Here is a 26073-nt window from a genome sequence, read left to right on the forward strand (position 1 = left end):
ATTAGAAACCATAGTATACTGGTAATTTGGGATTTCTCTTGGAGCGCTCGTCGCTGTCGCTTTGTTGGCGGTCGCATTGACGAGCTACCGTTTCCGGTCATTTATCTTTAAAGCATTTAAACTGATTCCACAAGAAAAAACCAAGTCCCCAAAAAGGACGTATTTTTGGTTAGGCTAGTGACAAACGCGCCTAAGCTAAAGGGAAAGGCTCGGTTCGGTATACGTCATACTGGGCGAGGTTAACATAGAGGACGGTTTTGCCGTTAGTGCGCCACCGTTGCCAGTGTGGCCGTACTGTAGGAAGTTGATTTAGTACCCAGCGCCCTCTAGTGTCGGTTCGCCCGAAGCTTGGGGGGGGTTTTCTTTTTCTATGCCTAAATGGCGAAGAAAATTTGTTGGTAGCGCCTGCGCTTGGGGCTCCGTTATCAGCCTGCGAGTGAGACACCCGTACCAGCTTTCGATTGTTGGGGGGGTACGCCTCCATGCCATGCTTCAGAGTAGGACACAAGAAAATGCACGGTGAGTGGGTGTGTGTGTGTGTTGGTGCTTATCGGGAAAAAATGATGGTGTGTAGCTAGTTTACCGTATTATAGCCCGTGAAAAAGCGGCCATCAGTCAACAACGAAAACTCGTACGGTGTAGGCGCCAACAACGAGCCCAGCGCTCCTGCAAGGCTATCTCTGGAAAAGAAGAAAAAAACGAGCGAGAGAGAGAGAGAGAGATAGGCTGTAAGGGAGAGATCAGATGCAAGAATTCTACTACCGTTCTGTAGTTGGTCTGTAAAACAGTTTCCTCCATCAGATGGGTCCACCGTTCGTTGATGGCTGGTGCAACATTGGTGTGAAATTGTGAAACATGTGTCAGGAATTCTGGTAACGTTCGTCGGATGTTCGGTGTGTGTGTGTTTTGCAAATACTTGCAGTACATCCTATAACCGTGAACGTCTTGCGAACACATTTCCAGCAGGATATCGGAAGGAGCGAGGAACAGCCCATGTGACTAACATACTATCAAGGTGAGAGCTTTTGTTGCAAATGGTCGACGGATGCTGTACTGTTAAGCTTAGTTCTACCTGACTCTGGTGATGCATAATTCTATCCCCAAAAAAACAAAACCTTTCTTTTTGATATATACGTACGTGTACTGTATCTCCGTCTAAAGTACCTACATATATGTGTACACACATAATCGTAACATTGTGGTTGGTTGCTAAACACAGGGACGATATAAATGATGCGTATGTACGATATTTTTAGAGCTAATCATTAGTCAGACTCAAGAGGTGTTGCCGAGAACCTGAGCTTGGCAGCATTTTAAAGCACGGTTCACTTTGGTTTTGGACTCCCTGTTTGCGTGGGCATCGGTACCACGTGGATGACAGTGTTCTATATTTTATCGATTTTTGCGCACCGTGCGTTAGCTGACCGACGTCACACGTACGCGGATATGGTTCTGTAATCGATAATTACGTATCGAAATATGCTTCAACTCCACTCCAGCAATGGTGGATAACCAACTTCCAGAGGAGTATGTACGGTGATGATGCTTTGTGTGTGTGTGTGTGTGTGTGGTTTCGTTAGATAGCTTCAACAAGTTGTAGACAGAAGGCAGGTGTTGGAACTTTGGTAGGGAAACCCCTTTTTCCTGGTTATTTTGTTCGAAGCACCCTACAAAACTTCCGTACGAACGCGGCGCGTGTGTGATAAATGGCGAGGGCCAGCATTTCTTGCCCGAGTCTGTCCAACATGAGCTGGTTACATGATGTTCTCCTGACAGTTGCTCTCGACAGAGAGAATGACCCTGGAAAATTCTGTGAACCTTTTTTTTTCTTTCTTCTAGTCCTTTGAACGCATTCACGGAGGACAGAAGGATTCACGCAATCGTCGCTGTAGAACAATTTGCGCGAGAAAGAGAGAGAGAGAGAGTGTGTGTGTGGAGCATCTTTCGATGAAGGTTATAGCCGTTTGTTATAATTCATCAGGGTCGGCAAGGCCTATGCCACACATCACTTTAGTTTGTGGGATATTCATCAGCGTCAACGGTGATGGTGGACGGCGGCCATCAAGCAAGAACACATCCATCGAACTGTCAAAATGTGAGCTTCTCTTACGATTAAAATTTTTTGTTGGATAGATTAAAGAAAGCAACTAGTTATGTAAATGCGCAAAAGAAGAGCTGAACGTAATGATAATATTCCTGATGGGGGCCATCATTTTTCCACGCTTATGTGCATCGTTTTCTAGACTGATTTGTGTAGAGCCTACATCGCATTACTAGGAGTTATGCGGTAGATACATTTGCAACGAGATTAGTCAACCAAATTTCGGGAAGCCTAACATAGGTCGTCACACCGAATTACCCCAGCCGTCATCTTACGTATCCTTCTGCCCCCGGGGGCCATTTTAATTTCCTTTTTCCAGCAGTCCGTCAATCGTCGACTTAGGTCACACGGTATAGATGCTACTGCGTCTAAATATAGTCGACCACATCCCGCACAGGCAACGTGCGGCAAGCAGGCACCGTATCCCGTATAATAGTAGCTTCTTCCGGTCGTTGGAGCGCTTCGCTACGTGCTCCCGGCATATTTGACGTCACAGCCGGTGCCGTGATCTCACGTTACAATGGCGGAACAGCAGCAACGTGACTCGCTATGTCCCCGGCTGATCGACTATCTGGCAATTGTGGGCGCCCGTTCAACGCATGTGGCACGGTCCGGGGCTGGCAATGTAGGTTCTGCCTCTGCCTCCGCCAGTCAATCGTCTGTGCAGGTTAGTATAGGATGCTGGACGCCCTAATGTTCCATTATCTGATGTGACGCCATTTGTTTCGTTGTTGTTCGAATAGCTGCCAGAACTGTTGCGACGCTACCCGCCAATGGACCATGATGACTTCCCGCTGCCGTTGGACATGGTGTACTTCTGTCAGCCGGAAGGATGCGTTAGCGTGGGTTCCCGGCGGACAGGTTCGGCCATCCGTGACACGACCTCCTTCGTGTTCACGCTCACCGACAAAGACTCGGGCAAAACGCGGTACGGTATATGTGTGAATTTTTATCGTCCGATCGAAAAGTCGCTGCCCCGTGTGAGTATCGGTTCGGGGACGGCGGCTAGCAAGCAGCCACCGAACTGCTCGTTGCGGCGTGAGTCGTGGCGCAAGAGTATGGAGAAAAGTTCCGATTCTGCCTTTTCCAGGTAGGGCAGCTAGCTTTCCTGACTAGTCCCATAGCTTACATTTTTTTCTTCTAATTGATGTTTTCTGTTCTCCACAAACAGTGACTATCGGAGCAGCAATATAGCACCGAGCGACTCTTCCGACCGGGACTGTCCGAGCCGACGCGACTCGGATCCACCGAATGCTAGCACCAACTACGGCACCACCACCCATCAGTCACTGTTGGGCGTGGTGGGCCCATCCGGCGACTCGGAATCCGGTGGTAGCCATTCGCCTTCGCCGCGAGCTTCCCGCAAGCGTTCGAAGATCCGCAATCACTCGCTCACCTCCCTGTGCATACTGTCGCACCATCCGTTTCTGACCATCTTTCGCGAATGTCTGTTCATTCTGAAGCGGCTTATCGACGCGTGCAACGATTCCTGTAGCCCGAAGCGGGTCGGTGCGGCCCGACCCTCGGTGCGGGACAGTGTTTGGAATGTGCTGACGAACCAAGCGTCGGAGTCGACCAGCTCGGTCATACTGCACGATGTGCAGGAGATCGAAACCTGGATCCTGCGGCTACTGTCAGCACCGGTACCGGTGCCCGGTTCGACTCGGGTCGAGGTAGACGTCCTGTCGGCCACACTCTATCAACCGCTTGTCTTTGCCCTGCCCGATCACACGCGCTTCACGCTGGTAGACTTTCCGCTGCATCTGCCGCTGGAGCTGTTGGGCGTGGATACGTGTCTGCGTGTGCTGACGCTCATACTGCTCGAGCACAAGGTGATCATACAGTCGCGCAACTATAACGCGCTCTCGATGTCCGTGATGGCGTTCGTGCATCTGATCTATCCGCTGGAGTACATGTTCCCGGTCATACCACTGCTGCCGACCTGCATGGGAAGCGCTGAGCAGTTGTTGCTTGCACCGACGCCTTACATTATTGGACTACCAGCAACGTTTCTGATGTACAAGAAAAACTTCCGGTAAGGAGGGTGGCCAAGCATTAGTGAGGTTATCGGGACGGCTAAGTTTCACTTGACTTCTTCTTAGATTACCGGACGACATCTGGCTTGTTGATTTAGATTCGAACAAGCTAACACCGGCGTCGGGCGATATGGAGGCCATACCGATGTTACCCGAACCGGAGGGCGGTATACTGAAAAATCACCTGAAGCAGGTATGTACGATCAATATCGTTTTGTCCGCCCTACCTCACAGTCTGATAATTTTGTGTGTCTGCGTGTAAGGCCCTCAACTCGATGACGTCCGGAAACCAAGCGTCATCAATGCCGCATCGTCCACCGGCCGTCAATGGGCGTGATAGCTTCAACAGCTCTAACGCCACCACCGGCCTAGCACTGCAGGCACCACAATCGTCCGGATCGCACGGTGCAAATCATGGTGGGGCCTCCACCGGCGCTACCCCATTCACGGGTGGTGCGCCCGGCTCAACGGTTGCCTCGCAACAGCCAAGCCCGGTCGCACAGCCATCCGCTACGAATCCACTGATTTTCGGTGCCGATGTCGATTCGGTCGATGTTGCTACACGCGTCGCGATGGTGCGGTTTTTCAACTCGCAAAACACCCTCGCCAACTTCACCGAGCACACGCGCATTTTGCGACTCTACCCGCGACCGGTGGTCGCCTTCCAGATCAATAGTTTTCTGCGCTCGCGGCCCCGTACGTCTGCGTTTCTGAACCGTTTCGCACGCACACAGGCGGTCGAGTGGTTGGCCGAATGGTCGCTGACACCCTCGAACGTGGCGTTTCTTCGCGTGCAAACGGGTGTGCTAGATCCGGCGCAGGTCGGCGATAAGCCGAAATGGTACGCACACGCACTGAACCCCATCCGGTTCCAGGTGTGGGACGAAGGTAGTTCGCTCAGCGTAGCGCTCAAGCGAATGCTAAGGCTCGAGAGTCAACCAACGGACGAGAGTGGTTCGGACTCGGACGGGGCGGATAGTACCAGCTCCTCGTACTCGTCGCTAAGTGACTTTGTGTCCGAGATCGTATCGTCGGACCTTTCGCCGAGCCTGCACGAGGTGTACGCTAACCAGCACCATCACCACCATCACGTGGCTCCGAAGAACCTGTCGTCGAATCTGGACCCACATCTCGTGTACCGACCGCCCAGCTCGTTACGCTTTCCGGAAGGCATGCAACCGCAACCGAGAGAACCAAGCGGTACCGAGCAGGCAGATTCGGCCGAATCGACATCTTCCAGCCAGTCGGACCTCAGCTCGCCCAGCTTCAATCGTGACTCGGAGTTTGAGTTTAACCCCAAGACACGGAACGAGGTGCATCTAGTGGTGAAACCGGAACGGGAGCAGGGTAGCTTTGAGAATGAGTCGGACTCGAACTCAACCACCACACCGAAGACTATCGTATCGAAGGATAGTGCAGGATCGCACGACGCTGTCGCGGGTGCTAAACGCAGCGGCAAGCTGTGCAAGATCCCTCCGCCTATATCGCCCAACTTTGCACGCCAGCAGAGCGGTGCCAACCTGTTGGCACGTACATCTAGCTCCGGTTCGACCGGTTCCGGTAGCCATCCGCCATCGCTCGGGTCGGCTGGTTCGCAGCGCCAAAGTTCGCAAGGCTCACTGTTCGAGGTACTGACGACACAGGCGAAGGAGCTCGTTAGGGAAACGACACGCCAGAGCAGTCAGGACGGGTTGTTGGCTCAGATGGATAAGGTAAGCATGGGGAATCGGTTTTGTGTAAAAAAAACAAAACCCTAACCCTAACCCACTCGATGTATATCTAATCTTCTCCGTTTTCTAGCAGTTCGATTATATATGATTTAATGTCAACTTCCCTGAGCTCTAACTCTCCTTCTTTCTGTCTTTCTTTGACTGTACTTCTGTTGCACGCTGTCCCTCCCTTATTGTCAAATATCTCCTTCCAAATTCTACATTTATGGATTGTGTTAAGTTCAAAGTGCAGGCGAAGGAAATAGAAGAAGATCTCAAGATTCTAGCACCCCTTGAGCAGGTGTGTTTGGTTTGTTTCTTTTCGATTCTCTATTATGATTCTGTTGCTAGCAATGCGGCGGCCTGGCCGCCGTTTCTTTAGGATTTTAGCAAAAAAAAAAACGTAGCCTTTCCTAAAGGCGCCACTAATTGACAGCTAGTATTGCTTAATCTTCTGTTGAGCTTGTGTGCTTGTGCTCGAATACTCTTGTGCATGTGCCTACTAATGGTGGTCCCATTCGCTTACAGCTTACATTACAGGCGAAGAAAGCGGCCGAGGAAGCTTCAAAACAGGCGCTCGAAGCATCCAAGCAGGCGGCCGGTGTCAGCAAAAATACGATCGAAGATCTAACGTACGTCGGCAAATCTACCATTGGCGATCTGACCAAATCGGCCAAAGAGGTGGCAGCGAAGAAGGGTCTGCTGCAGCAGGGCGCCGCACCGTACACCGGTCCACAGTCACTCAATTCGCCGACCTCGAACACGGTGGCAACCACCAACCAGTCGCTGTTTTCTTCGATAACGAGTGATTTTAACGGTATCGCCCAGTCCACCTCCTCCATGTTTTCCGATCTGTTCGGTAGCAAGCAGAAGAACCAGCAACAGCAACATCAACAGCAACAACATCACCAGCATCATCAGCAGCAACATCAGCAACATCAGATGCCGCTCCATCAACAGCATGGTGGCGATGGGCAGCGTGGTGCGACCAGCATGCTGCAACAGCAGCAGATGAAAATGAAGGAAAAGCTATCGTTCGATCCATTCCCCGGTCGGAAGGGTTTGGTGGAGCGTAACCCACTGATCAAACATTCCGGGCCGAAGCAAACGAAGGAGGAAATTCAGCGGCTACAGAACGCTGAACGGTCGACCAGCAATTCGGAAAATCAAACCTTCCTGAAGGATCTGGTTAACCAGGTGCTGGCCGGTGAGGGTGTTGGCTGGTTAAAGTTGAACCGGCTGAAGAAGCTGATGGAAGACGAATCGTACCGTATGCTGGTGCTGGGGAAGCTTAACCGAACGCTGGAACGAAAAATTGGTCCAGACGATCATATCGACGATGTGGTAAGTAAGGGTTCAAGATAAACGCACGGCACGGTTTTGATTTGTAACTATTAACATCTCCAAACTAGTGCATATCGAAATCGGTGTACAAAGGAACGCTCAAGTGTTTGGTAGCGATCACGCACGGCTTGGAACACACGATAGGCAACTTTGGGCTCGGCGGGATGGCATCCGTGTTCCAGATGATGGAAATCGCACACACGCATTACTGGAGCAAGGATCTTACCGAGGGTTCGGGTTCGGACATGTCCGCCAGCTTGCTATCTAGCCAGGTACGATCACAGGTTGCAGTATCTGTAGCATTGTGTTTGTTTCCCAAAAGCTCGACCAAACATTCTCTATTCTCTTTTACCGTAACGCCAGAGCGTTAGTCCGATGGGTAGTCGAGAAAATCTACGATCACCGCAAAGCCCGACGGAAATGTCGGATTGGATGTTGGGTGGTTCTCGCAAAAGCTCCAGCGCCACCACCGAACATGTCGCGCTGTCTCGCCACCCGTCGGAGAATGAGCAGGAGAATCAATCCACCTCCGAGATGTTCAAGGACATGCTGTCGCTGAAGCGCAACGTGTTGTTTAACAAGCTGACGTCGTTCGATTCGGAGGTAGGCACTAGATTTTACTACCGGTCTGATGTTTAGATCAATGGTTTTGGAGTCTCATCTCTATCAGTTTTTTTTCTTCCGCTTATCTATTGTGAACTAAGCTAACTTCTTGTTTTACCTGTACATTGGTTCATTTGAAGTTTGAGTCCACTACGCTACTAACGTCAACTGTTTGTGCAAATATTTCTTTATAATGTTCAAAAAATGGTTCCATTTTATTTTCACGTTTTCCTTCTTGTTTTTAACAAACTGCTGCTAAACTTATCGCAATACACTGTTTTTCAGTCCCATACAATGAGTGTGTCCATGTATCCCTGTTACTAAAGAAGCGTGCTTCACTTGTATTCTCCCCACCTCTTGCCACGTATCTTTGTCAGATTCACCATTACCCTTCTATCAGGAAGTTTGCTTGGTTGGTCTCAGTTAAAAAAAAGAAGCCTTATTATCACGCTATATCATTGCTCTCTCTCTCTCTCGCTCGGTTCTAAAATCTTCGAATCCGTTATTCACACCTGTAGTATTGTGTCAAGTAGTTCTTTCTAAAGAGGAGAGGACAGCTGCTCGCTAGCATGTGAGAGATGAGGCCTCCCGGTAGCTTTGCGCACACTGAGGGCAAAAAGCTTGAAGAGTTGCGAAGATAACTACCTTATGGGGTCAAAATGCTACCTCGTCAGGGCGAAGAGCTCGAAGAGTGTGAGGTCAGAGCTAGTGAGGGCCCTGCTTTATATGCGGAGCTACCATTTTGAAATAGAAGAGCACGTTCAGAACCATCAATTTTTTGAGGTGAGGTTTCTCAGTACCTTGATCGAACTCACTATCCAACACTACACACCTCCATCCTTCCTGTCATTGTTGGCCATTTATATAATATCTGAGCCAACATTCACAACTGCCTCCAACCTTATGTGTCTTGTATCCTTCGCTCTATCGAACATGGTTTTTGGACATCAAACAGACATTGTGCACACTGATTTCAGTGCTGCCGTCGACAGTGTCCCTCTCTGCCTGCTGATTTCCAAACTAGAAACACTTGGAATTGGAAGTCGTTCACTGCCTTGGATGCCTATGTCTCGTGCCTATGTACGAGATTGAAAAGAGTTATAGCTATGTCTTGCCTGTCCAACTCCTTCGTAGGGCTCCTCTAGAAGAGTGTCTTTAATACTGTTTTGTTTCTCAAGGATCTCCTTCCTGTAACCTCACGTGTTGACTATCGTACTCCCGAAACCGTCCTTCCCTGTATATCCTCCATCCCGTCACACTCGCTACGACTCGAAAGAGGCTCTAATTCATCTCTACCCGCAAGCTCTAATCTAGTCTAAGCAAGCTACGTCTTATGGTTGTTATACCCCGATCGGCACATTGTTTTAAACATGGACACACATGATTTATGACCTGAGAAACAATGTAAGATGAAAAAAAAATCAGTTTAGCTCACTATCAAAATAGGCGGACCGACGTATTAGTGTAGTGAACATTCGATTCGTAAAACTTTTGGCTGCCATTTTGTTTCTGTATTATAGTACAAACTAAACCTTTAACAAATGCTCTGACAGTTACGTTTTTGTGTGTGTTTTTCAATAGTTCAATTTAAGGGGTTTTTTTTAAATTTTGCTTAATTGTAAAGATTGTTTTAGTTTTATTGATTATTTAGACCATAACAACCCATTACTAAACTGATGGTTCTGATTGGTCCTGTTTGTTTGCTCCTGCGTTAACATCGCCGCGCTCTCTTACCTTACTATGCAGTATACATTTTCGTTCTCTCTACATCTGTATGTGTACGCTTGAAATCTGTGTCTCCCTCACCTCTACAACACAGGGTAGCATTGCGATGCAAGATTCATCTGGGACATTATCTGTCGCTAGTGACGTTTTGCCGCAACAGCAATCCGGTGACTTTTTGGCCACCTCCATTTCGTGCCGCTCGACGGTGTCGGATACCGAATACGAGAAAGTAAGTACCGGGACGGGACGACTTTGTCTGTGGTGGTTGGTTGGTGACGATCCTTTTTCCCATTTTCACTGCAATTTTCCTTTGCTAACTACACTCTCTACAATCAATTCTACATAGTACGCGCGCGCGTTTGTGTGTGTGTTTTTGTGTTAGTTTTTTGTTTGTTGTACTCGTATTCTCTTGTGTCGTTCGTGTGTATGTGTGTGTATGTGTGCGTGCGTGCGTGTGTGTGTGTGTGATGTGTTGTGGAAGTGCATGTCTGTTAACTAAATACAACTCATCTCTCGTTATAAGCCCCCTGGAACTGAAATTACCTGGTTCCGATTCGGATTATGGGTTTGGAATCGGTTCCGATTCCGATTATGCGTTTGGAATCGATTCCGATTTCGAAATTGGGTAAAAGACTCGAGAAGCCCCCCCCCCCCCCCCCCCCTCCTGACAAAATTTGTTAGGCACTGTAGGATTTACGCCTAAATGTATGCAATCCGCAGTACACAATGCGAATGCTTCACAGTGTGCTTTCAGTGCGGTCAAAAATAGTTTAATAAAGTTGAATGAAATATTGCTTATTATTCGATTAAACCCCCCTCCCTCTATCCTGACCATTTACATTGGCTTACAGGAGCTACGTAATAATTTTTGATCACGCTAGGAGTGACCAATCGGGCTTACAACATACACGGTGTTTCCGGAACAACTGTAACGGAACATTGGTTCGATGGATACTTGTTAACGGGTATAGATATTCATAAAAGGAGAAACAATAAGAATAATAACATTTCAAATCACTTTTTACCATGTATATTATCATGCTCTACTCAGTATTAGGGAACAATGAACAATGTTTATATGAAACGAGTTATGATCATACAAAAATCCCACTGTGCAATAAAAATGACAGGCCACAGTGCTGCACAAAAAAGATTCTAGGGGACCTTTTCGAGTCTTTTACCCGTAATTGTTACCGTAACTGATTACGGAATCAATTTTGGAACCGATTCCTGAACCGATTCCAGAACCTATTTGCGGAATCAATTCCGGCACCGATTCCGATTCCGATTCCTTACTATAGATATGGATACAATTGCATTACTTCATCCGTTACGTTCGTTTTTACTTACAGTTCCCGAAAAGCTCCACACTGAAGGATGCGAAAAAGATGGCGGGCGGTATATTTTCCGGCAAATCGTCACTAAGTGCTGGCTTCCGCTATACCGGCGGTAGCCTGATCCCGTCCTCGGGATCCCCGTCCCCGGATGCGCCCCGTGTCTATCTGTTCGAGGGTTTGCTGGGTAAGGATCGGTCCAGCATCTGGGACCAGATGCAGTTCTGGGAGGATGCGTTCCTGGACGCGGTAAGCCAGGAGCGGGACATGATCGGGATGGATCAGGGGCCGGGCGAAATGATGGAACGGTACAAAGCGCTGTCGGAGTCGGAGCGCAAGCGGCTCGAGCACGATGAGGATCGCTTGCTGTCCACCATGCTGTACAACCTGACCGCGATTCTGGTGATGCTGAATGTGCACAAGCTGGAGATAAAGAAGAAAGTGCGCCGCCTGCTAGGGAAAAGCCATATTGGGTTCATTTACTCGCAGGAGGTGAATCTACTGCTCGATCAGATCAATAATCTGGTAGGTAGCTGAATAATCTCCACTGCGTATAACGCCTATAATCACTCACCACTCTTTCTCTCTCTCTTTCTAGCATGGTAACGATATCGATCTGAAGCCGCTTGGGTCCCGGTTGCTGCATCGACAGAGTTTCACCGTCCACCAAGGTATCGATGCAAGCGGTTCGCTACGCTTTATCGAGGTGCGAGATGACGGGCTGGTATTGCGTTCCGTCAACGGTAGCATCACGGAACGGTGGTGGTTCGAGCGACTCGTCAACATGACCTACTCGCCGAAAACGAAGGTACTGTGCCTGTGGCAGCGTAACGGTGGCCAAACTCAACTACACAAGTACTACACACGCAAGGTAAGCTCTACATCAACCACTCACGAGCCCACGATCGTTCCCGTGACGTTGTACCAGAGAGAGAGAGATAGAGGAGCGCATTTAACCTCGACCCTTCTTTTTCCAACCTTTCATCCACGGGCTTTGGTAGTGCAAGGAGCTGTACAATTGCATCAAAGAGTCGATGGAGCGCAGTGGTTGCGCCGGTCAAGCGCCCGAGCTTGGAGGTGAGTTTCCGGTGCAGGACATGACTACTGGCGAGGGCGGTTTGCTGCAGGTGTGCCTTGAGGGCGTCGGACTGTTGTTTGCCAACAGCAAGGTAAGCTTTACACGTTTGCTCGCTTGCTCCTCTGTTAGCCACACCCGAATCGTATGTTCTTTCTTAGCTTGTAACCGTTCTTCAGTTTTGATCTCGTTTTCCCCGTTTCATCATTCTCTACTTATCGATGTATAATGTTTACCCCCATTTTCTTACAAATGCATCATTTTCGCACCCGTACCCTTTAAAAGCATAGCAACAAAAAAAAAAACAAACGAACGCGATCGGAGTCGTTTTGTCGAGAGTGGTGTGTTTTTGAAACGCTGAGCAAATTCCCGGACCGTCGATAGTCGGACAGCTCTTGTCAGTCGTTTGTTGTCCTCAAATGAAACCTTACGATTAGGCTAAACGTCCAACCCAAACACTTCCCGATCATCCCACGAACTCTTTAAGCGCATGGTGTACATATCCACAATCTGGGCTGCGTTGTCAGGTTCTGGAACGTACAGCTGCCTTTTTTTTTTCTTCACCAAGACTTCATTTCATCTGTCAGGGATATTGTGTTTTCGTCCCAGCGGAAGTCACGTCTGAGAGCGTTCTACGTTAGATCTCGACCAATGCTAACTGTGAGGACGGCGGCTCATCTCATTTCGGTGAGATTAATCGTACATCCCAGAGTAAACGAGAGACACACTGTGTTTTGCTGGAAAGATCGAGGAACGTTAGGGATCACAACTAGCAAGCGTGTAGCAAACCTAACACCGATAGGCATAAATTGTTCGCAGTTACAGAAGTATTATTTCCGTTCCGCGCTGTGTCTATCACATTCTTGGTTCTCGGTTTGTACTGGATATTCGAGTTTTTCGTGTTTAAGTTTGCTTGCGTACTACCACTACCTACTGACACGGTTTTGTGTTTTTTTACTTTTGGTTATTCGTTGTCCATTGCGTTTTTCCTTCTATTTATTTGGGTTATTGTTTTTGAGTTTTTTCGTTCATCAAATGCTGAAGTTACGGATCTTTCTGGACCGGCTTCAAATTTACACGTATGTGAACAACGTACCAAGGACCGTCTCTAGCGTTGGCGAATCGAATGGCCTTTGCACCAGCTTCCCGTTCAAAGTCACGGTGCGAAACGATGACGAAGTCTTAAAGGTTGAAACTACTCTACTCCAAACCATTCACCCAACAATGCTCGTGTGTACCCGTGTAAAAAATTGCGTATGATTTTTTCCGGTAACCGGTTCACCAATACTACTACTTATACCCGTTTAAACCCCATAACTTACAGATATTAATGAGCACAACTTGCGTGTAGATGTCAACGTTATATATGTTTTATCGACCCTAAGTTTGGTTTGTTTTTGTCTTCTTCTTTTGTGTTGGTTTTTCTGGTTTGTTCTTTTGAAATATCGTTAGCATTGATATACCTTGATAAACTCTTATAACGCATGTTTTCGATTCCTTTAACCATTATTCTAGCTCACCTTATTATACTACCCATTGAGAATTCCTCCATGTAACTATAATTCAATCTCAGATACAAACCAAAAAAAAAACAAAGCATTCTATACACATATGTCTGTATGTGTGTGTGTGTGTTTGTCAGACGAGCATTCCAATTTTATGCAATATAGAGCTTTAGTCACTCGCTGGTGTCGAATTTTTGTTTACATATTTTTTTCTTCTGTTTAGTTCCCTTCAGTTCTGGTCTGGTATAACTATGAACGATCCTTTCTATACTCGTACTATCCTTAGTATATCTTTCTAAAAATATGTACCTTTTGGCACAAGTCGTCCCATGCAGTTCTATAGAGATACTTTAACGAACTATATTTTCAATACCTACCTCCGCATTTGCCGTGATGCAAATACTATATGTATAATTCCAAGTAGAGTATTTTGTCCCTAACTCCGAATGTCCGCAAAAGGATGATTTGTTTCCAGTTTTCCTAGCAATGTCCGCTCCTAATAGCGTGGGCTGTTGATAATTATTTGTTCGGATAGGAATGATACAAAAAAAAAAGTGAGAGCAAGAAAGAAAGAGAGAGCTGATCATATTGTTTTGCTTAACTTTATTATACTCTATATATACATATCCGCATTAACAGTCTCTATCGTCGCTTACTTGCATTTGTTTTTGTTTTTCCTTGACAGCTAGTGCATTTTGGGCCTAATCTTACTAAGCACGCACAAATCATTCAAAACTAACTGTTGTTACCCTTGTTACCATTTTTTTTCTTATTCATTTGTTTGTGATCTCGTCTTTTGTTTTCAATTCAATTTTCTTCAAGATAACGTTTCTGATGCTGATATACGATCCTTGTTTGTCTTTCGTTTATCGTCGGCGTTCGGCTTCCATTTTGGGATTATGTTTGCCCGATGTCCGCCATGTTTGATTTTGTTTCATACTATCTTTCTACACACGCTGCATACACAAAATGGAGTGTTTTTCAATATATAGATAGAGAGAAAGAGCCTGCTGACAGATAGGTTAGCCCGAGGTCGCCTTCGCCATTTAAAATCGTTAGCCGAAGGTCGATCGATGCAGTAGTAGTTGACGTTTTTTTTGGGTAAAATTAAAAATATAAAATGGAGTCGAGATTCATAAGAAGCGCAAAAAATAAAACTTTGAATCCAATGGTCTATGGAAAATGTGATGCCCGCAATATGCACTGTCAATCGTAAGGGGTAATAGTAACAGGGGTACTTAGAGTAGTTGCACGGAGAACACGGGTTGAAAAATCTTCAAGGGGTTTTGTGATGTTGACAAAGTGAGGGACAAAAGAGTGTGATCGCCATTATATGTGTTTTTTATACTCTTGAAAATCGGCATTAAAATCTCAATTTCACGCTTTCGCATTTTGATGTCCATTTAGTGTACATGAACTAAGTGTTCGTGTTTCATCAAAATAGTGTTATCGTCCAGGAATCTTTGAAGGCATCCTGAGGCTGACAATGGAATAAAAAATCTCCAACTGCTTCGGAGAGTACTAAATCAGATTACCAGAAAACACAGATTGGTTTTATGGTGTTTTTTCTTCTTCTTCTTCCATGCCTATATATCTTATCCTCCTGAGCAAGACTTTATTGTGCTCAACAGTCTAGAAAGATTTTATTACCTTTCTCCACTGGTTTGCTATAATAATCTCTACTCGTCTGCTATTTCAACATCCCGGCCATTCTGGCGGACACATGGACGCCATTACTCATCTTCAGATAAGGCCCTACCATGCTTCCTTTGTCCATGTGGTTGGCATAAAAAGACTTTACGGGTTGGGCTGGCCATGCGAAGCCAAAAGTGTTTGCTGATTTTCCTCTTTATCGTGACTAAAAAGAGATCGTCAGTTTTTTGGACAGAATTCATCCCATAGTGGCGTATGTGAGAACTGTGGCTATAAATGATCAATAATGAAGTTTATAGCCATCAAAATCTCCAACTAGGTTTTTCTAACATGTTCTGAACACCAGCATCTGCTACTAATATCAATCATTGACGAGAGTCAAAAGCTGCGTCGACCAGTCTGAAAACCCCATTATCCCGTTTGTGCAACTTTCACAGAGGTCTTACATTCACAGAGGATTTCAGAGAGGGGTTCTGAAAATCTGTTGTAATTCTAGTTTATAGGGGGGCAAACAATCGAACATCCGGTGCGGTCCGGTGGCCGAGGCGACAGCGGCGCCGGTCTTTACACGGCAGGGCCGGGGTTCAAATCCCATCCAGACCGCCTCCCCGTACAAAAGACTGACTACTTTTCTACGGGTAAAATTAAGTCACAGAAAGCCAGAAATGGCAGGCCGAGACCTCTCGAGGTTGTAGTGCCACAGAAGAAGAAGAAGAAGAAAACAATCGAACATAGCATGCTAAATCAAATTTGGCCACCCTTGTTTCACTATTACTACCACTATGCGAAGAGACAGTTACCGTTGCGCAACCGTTTGCCAAAGACCCAGGCCTAACGCTCGTTTTACTGTTCTTAACCGTGTTAACCAGAAACACGCATGAAAATCGATATCAGACTGCACTAACAAGACAAAAAAAAACGTTTTGATATTTTGTTCACTGCATCCCAGCCGTTACTGTTCTACACTCATTCTCGTTTTAATCTCGTGCTGTGTTTCTCAAAGAGCGGAATCGTTTCGTTAGCCGTTTTCAGTTTTTTTTTGGGTAATTTTTTATGATTCATTGTTTTTGGTCTGACATTTTGAAATATTTGTTTTCCCCTTTTTTTGTAATCGATTTGTTCGTACGAAACCTGTCACAAAACACTTCATCATAAAAAAAACACCGTGGCGCAATACTGCCAAAGATGGAAAGGAGATTTTTGTATGGTGTAACATTCGTTCCTTTTAAGCGCGCGAAATATTCTCTGCCTTCAGCACGTTTGTTTTTTTTCTCTTTCATTCTTTCGTTTAGTCGTCAATAGCATACGTTTGCCATTAAATTCTCTACTATCCTACCTTCCTAGAACCAAAAAGCATAGAGAGTGTGTGTTTGGTCCGAACAAAATGAGGCATACAAAATCAAAAACACTTTTGAGATGGTCCTTGAGGGTACGCGGATTCGTTTGTTTTTCCTTTTTTTTTCTCCTTCAGTTAACAGAACTCTACACTTGCGTTTGCGTTATCCCTTCTTGTGTTTTCGTGGATTAAAAATTTTCCGTTACGATTTTACAATTTAACGCCTTTTAACCGCTGTCAAACTATTTTTAAACGTGTGTATATCTCTTCTTTGGTTAAAACAAACTGCATTTCATGAGTATCATTTTTGTGGTCCCGGTCCTGCACTTATTGGAAGAACAATTTAGCTTGACAAGCCTTCGGAACAGTGGTCAAGGCGAGAAGGACCAGTAGATAGAAGACTAGCAAAACAAACAAACAAAAAAGTCAGCTCGTTCATGTAACCATGTTTTTCGTAGATAAAGGGTTTTAATTATCATTTTTTCCATCATCATAAGGTTTAGATTGCATACTTTCTCCTTCATATCTCATATTCGTAAACAAACAAACCAAAAAAAAACAACCCCTTCCCGAATAATTGAACTAACATTAAAACTAAACTAAACCAGAGCAATTTATTATAGAAACTTCACTAATCATGATTTTCTTACCTTTCTCTTTTATTCCTCCTTTAAAAAAAACACTATCGAATCATCTAATGACGATTCCGATACTTATTCATGAAACCGTAAACAATGTTGCAAATTACGCAAACGATACCTTGACCGTCATCGTACCAAACGAAATGAAATGTCAATCGTATAACGAACCAACCAAAAAAAAAAAAACAAACAAAACGAAAACATGAAAACACGTTGCAAAACCAATGAATCTGGATCATTTTCAAACTATTACTATACTCATTTGCTGGAAAGGATTTTGAGGTACAGTTACATTTTTTTCTCTATTTAACTAATTATGTTATAAGTGAGACATTTGCTACTACAACAACAACAAAAAAAAACCCCGCCAAAACTTCTCCACACTACTTCACTCACAATGTACACGCAAAGAAAACCAAAAAAAAAACAGGAAAAATTGTCAAAAATACTCTCCAAAACTAACCCCCCCTCCCTTAGCTGCCCGCGTTCCACATCAACAATGTAGGCGATATAATCTGATTGTTGCTGTTTAATTATATGTACGATGTATATCTTTTTTCCGTTCTGTTACTGCTTCATTATTGATCAGTTTGATTCCTGCTCTACCTGTTTTCCTATCCACCTAGTACTTCCATCACGCTGCCGAGATTAGCTCAACTTTTGTTTTTGAGTTTGTAACGTACACAACACCGTACATACACTCACACACATCGCCCTCTCCCAACACCTCCCACAGTAATATATTGCTGGATTGTGGATACACATACACACTCACTCTTAAATCGCATCTCCACGTAAAAGTATAGAGCTACTACTACTACTACTACTACTACTACTATTACTACATTGTTTCAAGAAGCTTAATTGTATTGTATCTTTATCCCCCTTAACATTCGTTTTGATTAGTGCATTTACAGTGCCTGACACAATTATACGAACACCTGGCTGTTTTGCGAAGAGTAAATCAAAATTTTTGAACAACTCGATGAAAATGTTGCTCTAGTTCTAGTCGTACAAAAAAAATAGTTAATCACGTAGTTTTATTGCATTTGACTAATTTTAAAGTGTAGCAATGTTTACACAAAAAATTGCCCACCGCAGAACAAAGGCGGGAAATTTTTGTTTTTCGTTTAAAAAAAAAATGTATATTTTATGTTTTTGCGTCATGGTTTAAAAAGTATGAGGTTGCATACCTGCTTAAAAACAAAATCAGTGTATTAATAATCTGATGCTCCCACTGTTTTATGTTAACAATGTTCAGTGTTAAGAAAAATAGACCAATATGCGATGCAACTTTGCTACGTGTTAGTTTATGAGAGTAAAATAATTTCCAACGCGTATTTTTTTTACGAGGTTAGGAATTTCCCGTTGATGTTCTGTATTCTTTATGGAGAAATATTATTACAAGCAAAACAAAATTATTATAATATGTGTAAAATTATGCCTCAAACGAGGCTTGATGTTTTATGCTTTACAACGTACATTCATACCGTTTTTATCCTTCTCTGCGAAATTTTGTTCTACTCTCAGAAAAAAACAGATGTTCGTATTGTTCTGTCTTCCCTCTATTGTGTTAGGGACTGTATATCTATTTTCAGTTTAGTGTTTTCTCAATGCTCCAAGTGGAATTTTAAATGACCGCTTTTTTATAACTTTTCCTCTGTTGCTCACTTTAAAAACCAAACTCGATGTGCAATGTTTATTCCTAGTATTTGCGCGTTCCTCAAAATCATCATCCCACAGTAATTAAAAGCAATCATTACGAGTGACAGAAAGTGTAAGTGACGAATAAAGTGAGGGAGAGAGAGAGAGAGCGAAAAAGAGACAGAGAGAGAGAGAGTGTACGAGAGAGGCAGAAAAAGAAGGGCAAAACATTTTCTTGCCTGTTCTATCTGGTCATTTTTTGATTCATTTGGATTAGTAAACAAACAACATATCACATCACCACCAAGCTGCTGTAATTGTCAAGTATTTCATGTAATTCAGTTTTAGTGGCTTTAGCAAGTTGTTGGCATTGAATAGCGTTTTAACGCAAGCTCCTCAAACCTCCCACCCGCCTCCAATTGATTTTTCCCACCTGTATTTTAGTAATTGAACCACAAATCATTCGTTTTTCGTAAGCAAAATTGAATTTTCTCGGAGTTTTGCTCTTCCGGTTGAAGAAGAAAAAAAAATTACCTTAGTAAGCTTTTTTTGCCAATTTTTAATTCCCTATCCTGTTTTTTTAAATTACAAATTAGTGTATTACGAAACCAAGCTTTAGTAAAAAACCCCTAGCAAGTAAATCTGGATATTTGATTAGAGCATTTTGTTGTTTTTCGAAATTTTTATTACAACAGTACCATTTTTTTTCCTTTCGGTTTTCTGTAACGGTTATTATCGCATGCACTTTTTTCTCCCGTTTTATTCCCCCGCTGGCAGTAAATTCCCGTTGAAAGTGTTTTGCTCTCCCTCTAACCGAAGAATGCAATTGGTTGGTTTACGATTGTAAAATTTGACGCTAGTTGTGTTTTTACTTATTTTTTTGGTTGTTTTTTTTTCATTCCCCTTCTTTTAAAACCATTTGCGTGAGTAAAAGTGGAATAGGATAAATTTGTATGAAGCTACATTTTTTATTATATTAGCTCATCAGAGTATCCATCATATTTACCCATAACAGCGATCATTTCCGTTTCTTTTTTTGACGTTTTCCGCTTTCTTTGTAAATCATCTCAACCAAAACAATGCAGTTTACGTTTAGTTTTGGTGAGCTACTCTCTACCTTGTATTTTGTTTTTCCTTTGTTTTAAATAATGTTTCAATTATTAGCCATGTTAATGTTTCAAACTTCATTTTGTACTTGTGTCGGGTTAACAAAGCAGCTTTAAAAAAACATAAACGCTGTTTCAAGTTTCTTAATGCCGATCGTTTTCCGAAGACCATCTCACAAGTAAATTTGTTTGTGTATATGATAATATGTTACCCAAGTTTCGCAATCTGGACATGTGTTTTAAGTCGAATGGTGTGTAATGGATTCTTTATGTTCTGTAGGCAATTTTTCTTTTCCATCCCCCAAAGCGCAAGCGCCCCTGTTTTTTTTATTTTGGCCTTTTTGCCCGATAGTGTGTGCATAGATGTATACATTAGACACCTAGATTTGTTACCACCACCTATTAATTAAAAAAAAAAAACAAAACCATCGCTCATAGTCGCAAGCGTATACGTAAATGTGCGCGTCGCAACCTAAACACCACGCCAACAGCCCAATTGGAAACAGTTTTACGTGTTTTTGTGGTATCGTTTTTGAGTTGCGTTTGGTTTGTTTGTTTTTCCTTTTTTGGGCTATTTTTTCCATTTTCTTTGTACGTTTTTTTTGTTACTTACATCTTTTTAGTGATGCTTAGGTTTTTTTTTGTTTCTTTTCAATTTTAATATTTTCGTTTTTCTGCTATCGTTTCCATTTTCTGCACCCACACACGGTAACATAAGCTAGTTATGTTCACACCGATCACACACACACCCTTCAACAGCTACATACCATTTACTACTACCACACGCAACACGCTCATTTTGCCGGTAGATAATCTGTAAGCCATTTCGGGGGACATCTCTCCGTTCTTGTTATGATGCAGTCGCATCGTGTTTTTTGTTTCATGGGTTCTTTTTCGATTTTCACTTTGGTTTGATCTGTTTATTTTTTTTCCGTTTCTGTTCTCGTGCTCGTGATTTTTTTTATTGAAATATTTTGCTTCCAAGCCTAGAACTAGAATGCTGATGATGGTAGCAAGTTTTAGTAGTTGTTTGCTATGTTTTTTAGTTTCGTTTTTAGGTAAATAAAAAAAACCCGTGTCGTATTCTAACAGAGAGCCAATCATTAGATTGTGTATTTTATTTTTTTGTTCTCACTCATGAACGCCAAAAAAAGATATATAGCCTCTAAATTAGTGGATTAAATGCTGCCGATTAGAAAAACAAAACCGCTTAGACACTTGCCTTCTTTTCTTTGCTCGAAGAAATTGATAACGTTGTTACTCTTTTCCCTATGTAAATGGTTGCCTTTTAACAAGCAAAGTATACACAAATACACACACACATAACCTACACACCACATTCAAGACATTAAAATGGCAGCAGGTTGGTTGCGTTTGAAATTGTTACGCAATGAATGATACCCATCATCTTAATCTTCTCCCACCCCAACCGTCAATTCAAAACAAACCACACAACAACAAACAAAAAACCGGTAACAATTCAAATGTAATCGATTTGACAATTATGACAGACAGCAGGCACCCGGCGGGCGTGTGTATTACCGTGTCTTATTACTACCACCTATCTGGTGGCAGTTAGCTAGCGCACCATACACTACACATACACACATGCACCACTACACTCACACACACACTCACACCCAGTTAAGCGCGTAGATGCAATAACCGCCTGTTTGTAGCAGATAAACGTTTGTTGTTAATATACTTTACCCGTTCTTCCTTCATTCGACGGTATCTACCATCTACCTACTACTACTACCACTACCTACGACTACTATTCGCGTGGCTTTGGTGTGCACCGCTGTCAACAGTTTTTCATCCGACTGAACCACATACGGAAGTGCTTCACACAGAAAGGAGGAGTGTTCATACTGGAAGAGTACAGTAAGTAGGCCAAAATGGCTGCCCCGCCGTCTGTCAACAACTGACGCTTTTTTTTTTTGTGTGGCTTTTCTTTTCCACTTGCAGATCCTAAAACGAGACTTATTATTCAGCGCAAATACAAATCTGCGATGGTAAGTTTGAAGTTTGTTGATTTTTTTAAGCGCTCTCTCTCTCTATCTTGTGACTTGTGACACCGAGTATATCGAGTGTTTGTGTGGGGGTAAATTTGACAGTTGCTTAAAAAAACTATAGGGAAAGTAACTTACCTTATTTATCCGCCTGATGGCTTCGATCCGGGTCCGGAACCGGAGCAGCAAGCTCTTGCTTCCTTCTCCCCGGAAAGGACCGCAAAATGCGGACTTACTGTTTTGTGACTTCAATTGCGCTACAACCAAAACAATCCAAGGGATTTTCAGCTCCGGGGAGTAAGGAGTGCCTCCCTCATCGGGCGCAGTAAAGTCATAAAAATAAGCCAAAGCAATACAATCGTTAGTAGGGCGTTTTTTTTCTTACAACTTCCTCAACATCCCCGTCTCAGTTTTTCATCTTACTCTGAACCATTTTCATGGTGTTTTTTTGGGGAACATTGCGCACGGTCTTCATGATGTCCCGATTCTGTTGTCCGGTGCGAAACATCGTTTTGCATGTGATTCACCTATAAACACACTTGTCAAATAATCTGTAAAGCTTTGCCAATATGGCAGTACGATTAAAGATGTTTAAGGTCCAGAAAACCCAGAAGGCAAAAAACGAACCGAAGGGTAACTCTAACAATCCTAGCGTTCCGATCACAAGTTTCTTAAATACTGAGCTTTTGAGATTAACTTAATATACCACGTAGTTGGATAGTCAGTCCCTACTAGAGGGAGGAGGGATACTGGTGGGATTTGAATCCCTGTCCTGCCAAATACCAGGGCCATCCCGAGATGACCTATTTGAAGCCATTGCCATTGCTAGTTTGTCTACAAAGATGGCCGTACTTCGTCACCATCTTTACTGGTAGAACCGGAAAGAAATATTCTGGTGTGTACATAGCTTAGTTATCTCGAAACTCCAATAAGATATTGATTATCTGTAACACACCTGTGAGACATCTTCGAACGTAACAATACGTAACGCATCTGCAAACGCAACAGCAAAAACGAGGCCATCCAGCGTTGTCTTGAATAATGCCGTAAAAATATTAGACAATACGGCAAACGCATTATCTGGAACCTGTTCCATGTTAAACGGTCAGGAGCAACGTTGCGCACACTTTTACCGCATCTGGATGCCATCTTCAATCCGGTTTTGCTAGGTAATTAGGCCGTAAACCATACAGTACTATGGATAAGCCCGTTTTGTGGATGTTGGCAAATGTCAGCATCTTGGCAGATTACGTAATGTGGCTTCGTTTGATTGATGGTGACAGTCAGCGATACTCTTGGTCCCGGAACAAAACTTAGCTAGATACCTCTTTAGACCCAACATTGACGTTCCTTCTATTTTTTCTTCTTCTCGCAGGCTGATCAAATCTGTTATGCCGTCCTGTGCGTGTTCTCCTACATTGCTGCCGGTCAGGATCAGACGAAGCAGCATCACGGTGCATCCGGGAAGGGAATGTCTTCCGCAGACCGCCAGACCGCTATATCCGTGCCAGGCACACAACCCACCGCCGGACTGGCATCGTCGGCCAAAGCTGTCCAATCTCAGGCCCAACAGCAGCAGCAGCAGCAGCAACTACAATCGCAAAAAATTCAACAAACGCATCTTCCACAACAGAGCTCACCGAAGCTCAAAACGGTGGTTGGTAAACCGATTAGCCCGAAACAGCCGGCCCCTACCATCCAGCAGCCCGTACAGCAGCAGCCTCCATCGCACCCACCCCCAACATTCCAATCCCAACCACAGCAGCCCCAAACCGCTCAGCGAAAACAGTCCAACACATCCCAATCGGACGTACCGAGCGGCGGGGTCGGAATCCCCGGTACGGTAAAGCCACCGACGATTCCTGCCCGCCCGAAAGCGGTCACACCAGCGGCCAGCTCCATCACCAGCAGTCCACCATCGACCAAGGCACCGGTACTGCCGGCCAACCGTGGGCCACCGCCGGCCATACCACCGCGCACCAGCCTGTCCCAGCGGTCGGATTCCGTCACCGGCACCAGCAGCAGCCATCAGCAACCCTTGCAGCGACAATATTCGGCAATCGAACCGTCGGCTACCGGACGGCCGTCCAAACCGTTCCCGTTCCGTTCGCTCCAGAAGCAATCGACGGATGCGACCGGTGGTGCCGGTGCGTCACTGGAACATTGAACCCGCCGACGGTAGTAGCAATGCAACGGTACGGATGCCTCCAATGCGAGACCCTGCGCTGCTTACCTAATTGACATTGTTAGGCCAGTGCAATGCCCGCACACCCCAATACAACGATACACAAAACGTTTGTGCAAATAAGTCTTCTATTTCTATAAAAAACCAGACGTCGAGCAGGTTATCAGTCGAGCACCCAGGGCACTCTAAACCCTTGAAGTCTTGTAGTGCAGCAGAGCAGAGAGAGCGAGAGAGAGCGAGAGAGAGAGGAAATAGGTGAAAGGACTAGATCTATATATATTATACATACTTGAAACAACGTGTCGCGTGCTGTTAAAATAAGCTTTAAACTAATACGCAACTTCAGGTAGAGGATAACGAGCGGGTCTCGCTTCTTAGGCGAATTAGTTCAGTATTACGCGCATCACCCGGTTCTGGAACCAGACACCAGTAGCGCAGCTGTTAAAGTGTTAATGTTGTGCGACTTTTATTGCGTTCCATGTTTAAGCTAAGATGATGCTATATCGTTTTCGTTTTTTTTTTGTTTTGTTTAATGCGAGCACAAATCGTACGTACGCAGGCAGGTGATGTTCTTGATTTGCTCCGGCCAACTTCGCGGATAAATTCGCATTTAGTGTGATAGTAACATAGAATGTATGTTAACAGCTAATGGTAAGCAGCTTAGTCTGACATGTACATACGACGCATACGTACAGGAGCACCGAGGCTTGCTAGTATTTCTAAGTTTCGCCTACGGTTCTTCTATTTTGTTTTTGCCTGTCACAAATGTAACAACCATCGTAAAACGCTCCCCTAAAACGAAACCACCCCCCCCCCCCCCCCCCCCCCCCCCGTAAAGGACACAGCAGTTGCGTTTACGTTTGTGAATCTTAATAGCTTTAAACAGTATATCATGTATATGGCGTTCGTATCAAAAACACACACACAAACCCGCCCGCGATACCCTATAGCCCTCTCCTATATAATCGATCGTTTGAGGATATATATATATATAGGTATGCTTGCCGTAAGCGTGCGTTACCCCACGACCCACGATAGCGTAGTTCCAGTATCCAGTGTGTGATAGCGAGACCTGTACGCGCTGTAGCGACCACAAGAGCAATACATATAATTCAAGACAGAGACAAAGAGCGAGAGATCAACATGGGAAACAATACGAAGGTGGACAGAGATGGTGAGCGGAGAGATCCAGAATAAAGGCATCCAATAGACCTGATCGCCCGTGCCAGTTGTGTCCATCATTGCTGACTCCATTTCTGGGAAACCGGTGACGCACACCCAGGAAGTGAAGTGACCAGCACGTGAGAATGAACGATGACAGATAAAACACAAATGAGCAAATGTGCTTCCGGCGAACGTCTTGCAGAGTGTCAGATGAATTTTGAAGATAACAGAGCGTATGTATGTTGGCTTTATATATTTGCTTACGATGTTTCTTATATTTTCAGACGATTAAAGACTTGAAGCGGTACTCGAATTTACTCGGCATGGCCGGGATATCTAATCCCGTCCAGACCATCGCTCTACATATCGCAAGGTTGACTAGCGAATTGAGAGTAAAATGAAGTCAAAGATTAGACGGCCCGGTGTTAGAGGTCTTCATACGGCAGGACGCGGGTTCAAATCCCATCTCGGTCGGTCGACCCGTCCGTAAAGAGGACTGACTATCCAACTATGCGCTATCAGTAAGTCTTCTTCTTCCTTGGCACTACAGCCCTGGAAGATCTCGGCCTGCCATTTCTGGCTTTCTGTGACTTGATTTTACCCATAGTATGGTCCTGCGTACGGGGACCCGATCTGGATGTGAAGACGGGCGCCGCTATCACCTCGGCCACCGGCCATCATTATGTCTAGCAAGCCAGAAATAGCAGGCATGATCTGAGAGGTCGTTAGGTCAAAGAGGAAGAAGAATATGCCAGAAATGGCAGGTCTCTTGAGGTTGTTGGAGAACTCTTCAGGGTTGTAGAGTCAAAGAAAAGGGGAAGAGGCTAGAGTATGATTCGTAACCTATACCACGTAGCAGGATAGTCAGTCTGGACAAACAGGGGACCATTCCCCTGTTGG

General features: G+C 44.6%; 1 protein-coding gene across 2 annotated transcripts; it reads left to right on the forward strand.

Moving 5' to 3' along the window:
* The first annotated feature begins 90 nt into the window (after nt 1-90).
* On the forward strand, nt 91-25226 carry LOC118505940 (MAP kinase-activating death domain protein). Of its 2 annotated transcripts, XM_036042466.1 has the most exons (18): nt 91-1015; nt 2421-2768; nt 2845-3191; nt 3273-4136; nt 4204-4330; nt 4401-5849; nt 6088-6147; nt 6375-7190; nt 7259-7462; nt 7554-7793; nt 9613-9747; nt 10871-11377; nt 11451-11723; nt 11854-12021; nt 17336-17344; nt 21624-21696; nt 21781-21827; nt 23200-25226. In XM_036042466.1, the coding sequence occupies exons 2-18, from the start codon at nt 2622-2624 to the stop codon at nt 23989-23991; spliced, it is 6258 nt and encodes a 2085-aa protein (XP_035898359.1). In that variant the 5' UTR covers nt 91-1015; nt 2421-2621; the 3' UTR covers nt 23992-25226. The 2 variants fall into 2 exon arrangements, with proteins under 2 accessions (XP_035898359.1, XP_035898367.1); XM_036042474.1 differs by lacking the exons at nt 6088-6147; nt 9613-9747.
* The last annotated feature ends 847 nt before the right edge of the window (nt 25227-26073 follow it).

Source organism: Anopheles stephensi, chromosome X (genome assembly GCF_013141755.1).
Source record: "Anopheles stephensi strain Indian chromosome X, UCI_ANSTEP_V1.0, whole genome shotgun sequence".
NCBI classification, from domain to species: Eukaryota; Metazoa; Arthropoda; class Insecta; order Diptera; family Culicidae; genus Anopheles; species Anopheles stephensi.